This window comes from Egretta garzetta, unplaced genomic scaffold, assembly GCF_000687185.1.
Source record: "Egretta garzetta isolate BGI_Z169 unplaced genomic scaffold, ASM68718v1 scaffold427, whole genome shotgun sequence".
NCBI classification, from domain to species: Eukaryota; Metazoa; Chordata; class Aves; order Pelecaniformes; family Ardeidae; genus Egretta; species Egretta garzetta.
The window spans coordinates 43,676-55,933 of record NW_009260345.1 but is presented as its reverse complement, the minus strand read 5'-3'; the positions used below and the strand labels follow the sequence as shown (position 1 = coordinate 55,933).

General features: G+C 41.7%; 1 protein-coding gene across 1 annotated transcript in view; it reads left to right on the top strand.

Annotated features, from left to right (window-relative positions):
- The window catches only part of WNK1 (WNK lysine deficient protein kinase 1), a gene marked incomplete at its 5' end in the record, with an annotated part of 108,396 nt that overhangs the window by 69,107 nt on the left and 27,031 nt on the right, over positions 1 to 12,258 (top strand). The window contains 8 exons of the mRNA XM_035898136.1: positions 805 to 1,920; positions 4,501 to 4,572; positions 5,209 to 5,358; positions 6,412 to 6,885; positions 8,052 to 8,333; positions 9,017 to 9,108; positions 9,684 to 9,846; positions 10,400 to 10,516. Of these exons, the coding sequence (XP_035754029.1) occupies positions 805 to 1,920; positions 4,501 to 4,572; positions 5,209 to 5,358; positions 6,412 to 6,885; positions 8,052 to 8,333; positions 9,017 to 9,108; positions 9,684 to 9,846; positions 10,400 to 10,516 (2,466 nt within the window). The remainder of the gene's footprint in view (positions 1 to 804; positions 1,921 to 4,500; positions 4,573 to 5,208; positions 5,359 to 6,411; positions 6,886 to 8,051; positions 8,334 to 9,016; positions 9,109 to 9,683; positions 9,847 to 10,399; positions 10,517 to 12,258) is intronic.

Sequence of the window (12,258 nt, the reverse complement as noted above, 5' to 3'; positions counted from 1 at the left end):
CTTATTTAAGATGAGCCTCATCTGAAGTAGTACATCAGATGGAGTGGAATTGCCTGTGGACTCTGTTGTTACTAAACCTGTGAATGTTTTATTGTCCAGGCAAGAGTTAGGTTTGTTTCAGTGAGCGCTTATTTCCTATGTGAAAAGGTATGATCAAAAGTGATCAAAGGGATCAAAAGAGGTTATCAAATCATGCAGAACTGAAAGGCTCTCCAGTTCTGCCATGTATTTTTTTCATCTGTGGGCTGGAATCATTCAGTCTTGTCTTGTAAAAGGTTTCTCTTTAGCTCTCTGGATTGCATACAGAACACATGCCTGACAGGACACTAGCACTGTGGATTTTTGTTGGATAATATTAAGATTTAATGCCATTTTCTCTTCTAAATGCAAACTAGAGGCTCTGCGTTGTTGCTGCTATCAAGTTCTGAATTTTCGTATTCTCCATATGGCAGTAACCTCAGGGGTTTGATTGACTTTCAAGAACTGATCACAATGGATAGCCCGTGACAATAAATTTCATTCCATCATCAGGAGCAAAACTGGTTTATTTTTGTGAATTACTGGAACTGGACTGGAAAAGCAGCTCTAACACAAGCAAATGTTTCCATTTGTAGCTATGCCTGCCATGGATGTATTTAATGGGTATTTACACTCACCTAAATTTCCTAAGTATTGTATGTTTTTGACCATGAATTGAGTAATCATTCTATAAAGTTACTTCACAGAACTGCCTAGTGAACTGTGCATGTTGATGTGCTTTCACTTTTAATGTATGAATTACTTGTCTTGTTCATGTCAATACAGCCTCAGCATCCGCGTGGGGGAACACCAACGTTCCCAGATTCACAGATATTTTTCCCAACCGTTCATGAACGGCCGGTGTCTTTCTCACCACCACCTGTCTGCCCGCCGAAGGTGGCAGTTGCTCAGCGGCGCAAGAGCACTTCATTTTTGGAAGCCCAAACTTGCCACTTCCAGCCATTGCTGAAGACTGGCCAGAGTTTAGTTCCACCTGGTGGTAGCCCCACCAATTGGACACCAGAGGCATTCGTTATGCTGGGTACAGCAGCTCAGAGAGTCGCTGGAGAGCCTCTGCATGTGCAAGTTAATCCCGTGTTTGAGCCAGCTCCTGTACACAGTGACTATAGATCTGGACCAACACCTCCAGAGGATGCTCACTACAGAATGCATCCAGAAGCTGTATATTTGGTGGGCATGCACTATCCATCACAGGTATCGGAGCAGTATGATCAAGTAGCTTATAATTCTCATGCGACTGAACAACATTTGAAGCAGGTCTCAGAGTCAAACCATGGGCAAGGTGGTCCTCCACAAAGCTCTGTGTTCGACTTTCAATCGGGGCAAACGTACCTGGCAAGACATGTTCAGAACCTAAGGCTGGATTCTGGGATGGGTCCCCTTTCTCCATTATCCAGTGTTTCAGCTCCTCTGAGTGCAGATCCTGCTCAGATGATGTTCCACCAGGTATTTGTTCCACACTCTGCCCCGGCTGTGCTCTCTCACAGTGGTGATGGCAGAGCGAGCTGTGTCTTTGAGTTCCATGTGCACACACCGACTTCTGCTCCAGCAGAAGGGGCAGTTTTACCCCAGCGGGTCTACAGAAGTCGCCGGGGCTCTATGGAGACCAGTCAAGAGGAATCCACTCAAGGCATAGGGTCGCATGGTCGGCTTCAGCCTGTGACAGAGGAGCAGTGTAACTATCTTGGTCCTGAGGTAGCAGGTCCCAGAGGGGGCTCTGCCAGGCGGAGCTGGCCGGAAGGAAGCCCGGAATACTCCAGTGATTCCTCACAGCTGACTTCCTCTGATACTGGCGATTTCCAGTCTCCTCCCCCTACAGGGGGGTCATCTTCTGCTTTTGGTTCAGACTTCTCATTGCCCATTGTTCAGCTGCCTCAGAAGGTATTGCAAGAGTCGCAGCTCTTCATCTGCTTCCCGCAGGGAGCCTCAACTCAGCAGGCCTTGTCCACCTCGCTTCCATCAGGACCACCTGCACTCTATCCTCAGGTTACAGGAGCAAACCCTTCCAGAATTTCTCTACTTTTTATAAGTCATACCTTGCACTTAAAGGGGAGCCTTGCTCTTAGACTTGCTCCATGTGGTTCTAAGTATTAGCATTCATGGGGGTGTCTTTCCACCAAGTCAGTAGTGTACTAGGATCTCTCTAACTTACCCAGGTTGCAATGAAATAATGAGGCATGAGCAACCACTTGGTCTGTGTTCAGCTTCGGCTGAAATGTCGGTAGGGCTTTTGTGTTAAGGGTAACAAATGGTCCGTGTTCCTCCTGGGACTAGTTGTGCTTTTGGCAAGAGGTAGCTGGAGTACCAAACTAGCTTTTAAACAATGGGTTTGATGAAATGTATCTTCTTCACAGTTTGAATCAGCAGTGATAGTAAAACTTGCTTTGTATTTGTGTCCCTGCTCCTTAGCCATTTAATGAGAATGTGTTATTTGAAGTTGAACTTCCATGTGGATGATGTTTCATTAGACAACAAGGTTAATTTGGTGACTGTCCAAGATGCAAGAGCTTTTTCTAGGCTTGGGGGAAGAAAGTGGGAAGAGAGGAATGGAAGGAGCTATATTATGTATGTGTACATGGATTTGGAAATGTACTTGTAGGATCATTAAAGAAATTAAGCAAGCTGTAAATCAGTGGCACAAACAATAGGTATTGTTTCCTTATAAGTCTAGAATATGGTGTCCTTTTAAAAAGCAAAATTTGAGGCCTGAAGCTTAGTTTGGAGGCACATGTTTTACCAGCATATGTGGTGTTTGCACTTGCGATAGTAATGCATTTGTACACTGTGGCTGTGAGGCATATGTCTGTATACATTGTGTCTGCACTTCTAGTCTGGAACTTTTCATAAGATAATTTTCTGTGAAAAGAGAGGATTTATTTTAAGTAGACTTCTTTCTTGCTCCTTCTGTTCTTGGAATTAGAGGCTCTCTGACACTTTAGTTACTGGGAGTATTAGCAACTTTGGGATTTGTGTGAAGGAACTGGAGGAGAATCTTTGCTTTTTGTGGTAAGACCAAGAACTAAGTATTTAAGGCTTTCTCTATGGGATAGTTAAGGTGTTTTATTAAAGCTGAAACAGCTTTAATCTGAAGTCTAGTAGATAGTAATTTCTATGCTATAGGAGAACTTGTGGAATGAAGCTGCTATGCAAGAAGTTTGAAAATTACTTGGGGTTTGTTTCTCCATAAATCACCTTTGTTAAACTTCAGGAGGTGACTTCTGATGGATGGAAAACACGATAATGGATCATGAATATTTTACAGAATTTCTGGGATCTTTTATCTAATTGATTAAAAGATCAGAATTTGAAACAAACTTGAGTCAATGTGAACAGATGTTACAGCAGTGTACAGCACAAGTGTAGATCCTAGCCAATAAGGGCCTCAAGCTTCTAAAACAGCAAAGAAAAAAATGGTACTTTTCATTGGCAGTCTGCTTTCCCTAAAGTTTCTATAATTAAAAAAGTATGAAATATTAATAAACGTGTTCCTAATAAGCTTCTACAAGCTGAATGATGACAGCATTAAGGAATTTTTGTAGATATTTCTGATGATAATACATATGCACCAGATATGTTTCTTAGAAAGGCAGTTTGCCAAAGTGGTGCATGCTCAGGGAACTCATCTGGAGGTCTTTGTCTAGTGGTCTCCCAGGATCTGATAAAGAAATATAATGGTCACAAAAATAATAATGAAAATCCTGGGATCTGATAAAAAATGTTGGTCACAAAAATTATAATGAAAATCCATTCCATTTTTCTCTACATCTTCCACATTCATTTGTATGCCACCCATCCATTTTTTTCATTGCTTATTCATTCAAAAATTCTGTCTTAGCTAGAACATGGACCCTCCCCCCCGCCCCCCAAATTCTTCAATATCCAATTCTTGGTAGCCTTTGAATGGTACTGAGTCTGGAAATGATTTCTAGCTTGTGTTTTGACATGCCTTTCAAAGGGAACTCATGACATGTATGTGTACTGAGCACTTTGTTATTGGTCTAGAATTCTGTATATCTTTGATTTTTTTTTTTAACAGATAGTTTTATTTCCTTCTAGCCTCCTTCTATGTCCCTACCTAACTGTGTTTAGAACACATGTAAAGGTAAAACTTAATGCCTGTATTTCCAGTTATCATACCATGGCATCCTGCTCTTAAAGCATCATCAATGGAAGAAGAAGCCGGTAGGCTGATCTGTCTCATGTTGAGGGGCATGTGGGTTGCAAAGAATTTCTGTCTTGGTTGTTTTGGAAGACTGAAAATGGAGCTCAGTACTTTTCCAGATCGCTCTGCTTTGTTCGGGTTGTCATAGTGGAATTTGGCCAAAAGGACTGGTTGGCCAAAAGGACAGCTAGAAACCTATCCCAACCAGATCATTCCAGGCAGAAATAATTTTAACTGCCTGCTGTAGAAACCATAGGGCCTTTTAAGCTGATTCTCTTTTTTTTTTCTTCCTCCTTCAGACACAGGTGCAAGGCCAGTCAGCCTCAAGCAGTACATCTGTGCCATCCCAGCCTACCCAACACACTCAGCAGGTAAGATCACAGTCCCTAAACCCAGGACTAAAATACTTTCAATATGGGATTTTGATGTCTCCTTAAGAGCAACTGACTGCCTCTTGTCCTCCCTGCTGCAGCCCATAGTTTTGGACAAAAGCAAAGGAATCCTTTGGTTCTCACCCAGTCTAACATGCTGTGAGATTAACTTCATTGACTTTCTAGAACTTATTTTTAGAATCATGTCAATGCTTGTTTTCATGTGTCTCTCTTTCCCAACTTCCACTGAGCTTGCAGTGGAGTCCCATTCAAGGGGAGGCATGTCAGTATTTGCAAGTTAGACTGTCTAGACAGGCAGACTTTGTTCTCATGATTTCTTCTAACTGGAAATAACTATCTTCTGCAACATCCTCTTCTCTTAACTGCCTTTTCTCCTTTATAGAATCTTCATTCTTGTTTTCACAGGTGAAATAATTCTATTGTAAGATTTGGTGCTGATAATGGAGTTGTATTAGTAATGCTAATAAGTAATTGCTAAGCTTAGTTGACTCCTCATATTCAGAAGAACCACTGATGTCACTGATGAGAGAGTAAAATGTGGAATTTAGGTAGGATATGCTTTGAAAACTTCTGTGCGGGGAAAAAAATAGCTTCTGCCTCTTTTCCATACTACAGAATGCACAGCAGCCAGCCTCTTCCCAACAGCCTGGACAGTACCAGCTGCAGCAGCCATCAGTTTCTGCTGGCGCCACTGCCACACAAACTGTCTCTCAAACTCAAACTTCACAGATTATGCCAATGCCTCAGGCAGCAGCTGGAACACAGGTAAACAAAATTCTTCTTTCTAGCAGAAGATTTTTTTCTTCTTCACAGCTGGCAAATTCAACATGCTGCTCCTTTTCACTTTTGTCACCTTTTCTAATGGTTCCAAAACATTCATCTAGATAATAGCATTTGTAGTGTACTACAACTGTCAATTTTGTTGGAAAATGTGTTGAAAGCCTTTCTTTCACATGTGGCAGTCATGAGTAATTTGAGGGAGGGATAGCACTTCCATGCACAAAGATTTTTAAATTGTCAAAAATATCATGAGGCATATTGATGAATGGTATATTATGAATGGATTTTCAGGAACTTGTCATTTCTCTGCTTCCCATCAATGTCTATCTTCTGCACCATTATGTGTGTAAAACATGTTCACTTATTTAAGCAGTGAACCATATAAGGACTGCCTTCTCCACTCTGTCATCTTTCTTATTCAGCTCTTCTCCTTTACTCCCTCGTCAAGAAGCTTCTGTTACTGAGTATTACTTCATTTTGGCTCATATCTCTATCTTGAACATGTGAGCCTTTATTTTGTTTTTAAAATTGTTTTGTTGCTTGTTCATCTAAACTGCCTTTCCAGTTGCATCGTTCGCTGGCTTTAATTGACATATCCCCTGCCATTCTCTGAATGCTGGCACAGTGGCTTTTCATTCTCCGTTGCTTTAGTCCCCATACCCAAAGCTGACAGATCTGTTGAAAGATTTGCACTTCTTTCCTGTAAGAAGGCAGGCTTGGCTCTGGGGACAGAGTTGAGGGGAATTTGGTTCTGTTTATGCATAAGTCAGTGCTTCAGGGTATTCAAATGTTGCTCTTTCACCCTCTGTGGGTGTCTGTTTCAAGAGCCCGTTGAATTCTTCAGGGGAAGTGTTGCAAAGTGAGGACCTTTTGGAACTCCAGCCAGCTTCCCAGCCACTCTGCCAACTGTGCTCCCCACCCACTTTAACAGAGTGCTGTAACTTGAATAATTCTTTCTTTGACTAATGCATAAAAATTCTGCTTTCTGCAACCCTGCTTTAAAAAAAAAAAATCTATCTATTTTCTTTACCTCCCCAGCTTCCTGTTTCCCAACCAGTGTCGATCATCCAAGGCGAGCCTCAATTACCTGTTGCAGCACCTTCTCTCCCTCAGCCTTCAGTTGCCCCATCAGTCCCCATTGGCTCTCATTTTCTACCCATGGGACAGCCCTTGCCAACTTCCATGGTTCCCCAGTTCTCAGTCTCTCAGTTGCCTGTAGCAGCTCCTCATGTATCAGTGGCTCAGCCAGGTTTCCAGTCACTGCCCATTTCAATGGCAGCTGGCATGAATCAGCCATTGCTCACACTGGCAACGTCTGCTGCGGCAACCACTGTCCCTGTAGGATCAACAGTTGTCCCTAGCCAGCTTCCCACACTGATGCAGCCGGTGGCTCAGTTGCCCAGCCAGGTTCTCCCGCAGCTCCTGCAGCCGGCTGTCCAGTCCGTGGGATTGCCAGTCAGCATTGGACAAGCTGCTGAAGCTTCACTTCCTGCTGGAGATGCTCTTTACCAGGTATTGTTGCAAGCCAGCAGAGCTCTTCTCCACATTTTTACTTGTTCCTCTAAGGCACCAGATCTGAACTGTGTGCCCTGGCCAACTCACTTCTCATAAGAGAGCCATTAAGCCACGAAGATGAATTCTGTTATGTGGCTAAGGACTGTTTTAAGGAGGGGAAAAAAAAAGAAGTCCTTGGACGCCCTGGTGTTTTGAGTTTTTCATATTTGGCAATGGAATTTGTCTAAAATGACAAAATCATAGTGCAGGACTTTGCTCAGTGACTGTGTGAAAGAGGACAGCTATACATCCAAGAGATTTGTCAGCTTGGGAAAAAAAAAATGTCCAAAAAATTGTGATTTTAAAAATGGGAGATGTGTGTTGGAAAGAAAATCAATGGCAGCATATTCAGCAATGTCACTATTTCATGCCAAGCCTGGGAGGGGAGGTGGGGAGGGGGGACACGGACTTTCTAGAAATAAGTCAGACGGCATGGAACTGGAACGCGGTGTAAGTACCTGATGCTAGTCATGAAATGCTAGACTGTTGGGCACAGACTGCTTCAGCTACTTTGTGTGGTCACTGTAAAAATGGCAATCTGAATGGCGACAAAAATAGTGACTCAGCATATGATTGTTCTTCTAGAAAAAAAAATAATTGTATAGATGTAGAAATACCTGCAATGGGATTATGAGGAGTGCTGTAGAACAGAAACAGTGTGCAGGAATGTTCCTTGGTTCCTGGGTCAGCTAATCACGAGAGGACAGGAAGAACACAAGAGCATTTTTGCTATTAGTCTCAAGAAACAGCAGCAGTTGCATAACATCATCTAAGCAATAGCTGTTCAGCCTTAAAATTCTTCAGAGTAATTTCAAGTCTCAGGCCTTAAAATATTAAGCCAAATAGGCAACTTGAAAGAGTTGGGACATGAAGATTGTTTTGCCTAAGACTTGGAATTTTGAGTGGGAATTTGCTCGCTCAAGCTTGGTGACTTGCAAGCTGAGCTTTGGATAGCCAAAGCTATCCAAACAGTGAACAGTTTGCTTCTCTGGGAAGATAGTCTGTGGGAGTGCTTGAACAAGTACAGAAGTCTGGAGCATGCCCCTAAAACTGATACTTTTTAAACTGTCGTTTCCTAATTCGCTCTGACATTCACTAACTTGACTCCCTCATTTTTGTTACAGGGCTTCCCATCTCGGCTGCCACCTCAATACCCAGGCGACTCGAATGTTGCACCTTCATCTGCTGTGGCCTCTGTTAGCATTCCTTCTGCCGTACTGTCCCCTCCCTTACCCACAGATGCAATGGCTCAGCCGGGCTATCTTGCTCCTGTTGTGCAGCCGTATGTGGAGCAGAACGTTTTAGTTCCCATGGGCAGCCTCGGAGGACAGGTTCAAGTGCCCCAGCCTACAGTGAGTTTAGCGCAACAGGCCTCATCTGCCTCCTCACAGCAGGCAGTTTTGGAGGTAAATATGTTGAATATAATGTAACAATACATTTAGGGCGTTTGAATTATGCAGCAGTGTATGTGTGTGGGGAACTAATCCCTTCCATGCTTGTTTTCAGTTGGAAATTAATATTTCAAATGACCTTTTTCTTACAGCAGAATGTCATGCCAATGTGGGGACCTTGTTGCCACTGGCTGTTCTGTTGGGAAGTGAGTGTGCATCCTGCAGGCAAAAACCTGTTAACACTTCACTTCTTGCTAGTACTGTAGAACATTTTTGCCATATCAAAGACAAACTGCGACTGATAATCGCCTTTGAGAATCTGTCGTTATGCTTATTCCCTGCAGCATTGTTCTTGTTAGGGAGAATTTGAATTATCTTTGTGTTCTGCATTGGCTTGCCTTTTGCATATTCTGTTAGTAAGACTTTGGCTGCATGGCAAACTGTAGTGACACATAGCAGTAGAAAGGATGGCTGATTTCCTCTCCCCACCCCTCCCCAATTGATGATTTGCTTCACTGCAGTTTGCCCTAGAATCTCTTGTAAATTAGAGCTCTCTAGATGCCAGCTGTTCAGAGTTCTTAAAAGGTAGTGCTTTTAGCTTTACAACTGATTTGGGAGGAAATCTTGAAGACTACCAGGTTACTTGAAAAGGAACGGTGTTCTGTGGGGGGGTTCTTGATGTAGGTTTCTATCTGTAGGGTACTCAGGGAGTCTCACAGACTGCTCCTTCAGAGACTCTTCCAGCAACACAGCCTGCTCAGTCTACCCCTTTGGCTTCCTCTATGGATAGGTAAGCATTGTTCTCTTTTCACCAAACTGAATTTTAATTTCGTGTGTTAGATTATTCTTCCTTGGGTGATCTTCAGGTGTCTCTCTTTGCTCCGGGGAATTTTTTTTTTCACTGAGGGTGTTCTTGTGGATGTGAGGAAATAAATTTCCTAGAAGGAAAATAGGCTTTTGAGAGTTGGACTAAGTTTTGATTTACAGCAGGGTATGGAGGGAGTAAATAGGATTGTCTATAGTGGTTTAAATTCTAACCCTTTTTTAATTTGTCATGTCAAATGGATCATAAGGGATATTTTTCTGTCCTTTTGGCACTTAATTAGAACTAAAACTCCACATAGCTTGAAAACCTATTCAGGAGATATTTGTACAACTCCATTTGCAAGGGATAGGTAGCTACATAATTACTGTTAGAATTGCTATTCAAGCAACCTGAAGTGTTGACAAGACTCTTTTCCCCTACTCCATGATTAACACGCATCTACTGCTATCCAGAAGAGAATAATACCATCTGGTAGGGTAAACTGTTGCAGTTATGGAGTGCATGCATACTAATGTAAAGTTGTTTGCTTTTTTTTTTAGTGCACATTCTGATGTTGCTTCAGGATTGAGTGATGGCAACGAGAATGTTCCAGCTTCTAGTGGAAGACATGAAGGGAGGACTACTAAACGTCATATGCGGAGGTCTGTCCGCAGTCGCTCTCGTCATGAGAAGACTGCTAGGCCAAAACTGAGAATTCTAAATGTGAGTATTTTTCTATTTTGGTGACAGTTTGGCAGTGAAAATGCCTCTTTTGAGCTTCAAAAGTTTCTTTTCTTTTGAGGAATGTGTCTTATGTGGTCTTGTTTCCCCCACCCTCCCTCTTCTGAGCACATAAGCTATCCAGTGTATTTCTTCTGGAGTCAGTGTTCCAAATGTCATCTATTAAGAGCTTTTTGGAGCATTAGATAGGGCAAAATTGGCTTGCTTCACCATGAGTGATTCCACAGACTATTCTAGAATATTTGATTTAGTCTTACTAGTAAAGCTAGGCCAATGATGTGACCGGTAAGCTAGAAAGAAACAAGGGAACATCAGGAGTTTTAGAAAAAAGTAAGGACAAGGTGAGGTTGGAGCTTGCATGAGTAATTGGCAGATCCTCAGTCAAAATGATGCTGTACATGGCACCATTTATTAGACTGGAAAGAGAGAATGTGTTTGTATTAGAGCATTACTGTTGGGTTGTCTCTGCGAGCTTTAAAGCACAAGTCTTTTATTCTCATGCTTTTGGTTTGAATTACTGTTTTCTTTGCTTTAGGTTTCAAATAAAGGTGATCGGGTAGTGGAATGCCAGCTGGAGACACACAATCGGAAAATGGTTACTTTCAAATTTGATTTGGATGGTGACAACCCTGAGGAAATAGCTTCAATTATGGTAAGATAATTTTTAGAGATGAAGAACTGAATCCAGTCTTAATTGCAGTCTTAATAAGCAGCCCTATTTTCTCAGTTGTGTTTTAGAATTGCCCTTCCATGTAGTATGGCCTGTGCTCACATCAGTTGTGCAAGCACAACTAGAGACTCTGGGCACAGAGTGGTATACCAAGATGAGAGTTAATATTGCATGCTCCGTTCACATGAAAATTTGCATCAGTTTTTACCTTAGAATTGAGATTTTATCAAGTACATCTGCTTTTGGGTTTGCTTTTTTTTTTTTTGCACCTAGTTATTTTAAAAACTGCAAACAACTTTTTGAAGGCACCAGGTTAAACAAATTGGCTTGCTTCACCATGAGTGATTCCACAGACTATTCTAGAATATTTGATTTAGTCTTACTAAACATTGCTAGATTTTTATAACTTAAGCTTTGAGGTTTTTGCTGTTGTTCTCAACTGAAATAGCAAAATTCTGTCCCTAAAGTAAGGAATGGGAGTCACTTTCTGGTTTCTGAAAGTTAGTAATGACTGATGCTGCTTTTGACTTTCTCAAAGGAAAAAACTTCTCCATTCAGTGTGTAATGGTCAAGCATAGAAGAGAACTTGCCCTGTAGTGATGTTTAAATGAGTACTGTGTGGCACAGAATAGAACCTCCCCCGTTATTTTTTTCTAAATGTAAAGTCTTATTCCTGGGCTGGTACAATCTGAATGAAACTGAGATGTTTTTCAGTGTTACTGAAGCAAGGGGGGGTGACAAAAAGCATTATCTTCTTTTAGCTTAGAGTGGTGTCAGAATAATAAGTGGTGTGTGCTGGGTTCATACCTGTCAAAAAGAACCAAGTCAGTGACATGGGAAAGATGATCTCTTTGCCACTAATGACTTTCCAAGAAAGAGGAAGAAATTGGTTCTCAGCTATGTATGTGCATTGGCAGTGTAAACAAGTCAATAACATGAAGTTAAGTGCCAAGAAACAGGACAGATGTCTTCGCCTCATACCTAAAGTGGTCCTGTGGAGGAATAAAAGTATGGTTGATTTTAAAAACAAAAACAAACAAAAAACCAACCCTCCCCCCCCCCCCAAACCAAAACCCAACGAAAAGCCAAAACCAAACAAAACCCCCTCTAAATAACGAAACCTGCAGATATTTGAAGATGAGTAAAAGCAAAATAAGTGAACTGTGCATCCAAAATGCAGTCACATAGTTGAAAGCGTGCAACCAAATTTAAACAACTGAATCCAGAACTTCAAATCTGGAACTCATCAGTTTCTTGTTGAATGTTGAGGAAACTTTTGATTGTAAGACTTTCTGGTTTCCTTTTAGTCAGGATACTATTAGGCATACCCCATATGGGTATCTGTCATTGCTTAACTTAAAGTACTGAAGGTTTCTTTAACTAGCAAGTATTCAGCATTGCAAAGGCTGATCTAAGGACATCATGCTTGTCTTTCCTTTTTCTGAACCAGCATCCCAGAAACTTGATGTAAAAACAATGTCTCAAGCTTTACCTTTAAGGCACTTACTCTGTCTTTTCCAGCAGAGACAGTGTGACTGACAGCTCTACTTCTGTTTCATAGACTCATTGTCTAGGGGTATTACCATGCGTTATTTCAGGAGACAGAATTTTCTCACGGGTCAGACCAAACTAAGAATGTCTTTCTAAATGCCAAGTATGCTTGTTTAAGCTTGTTCCCTCCAACATAAGTAGCAGAATATATTTTTATAAAGTAATACAATGTA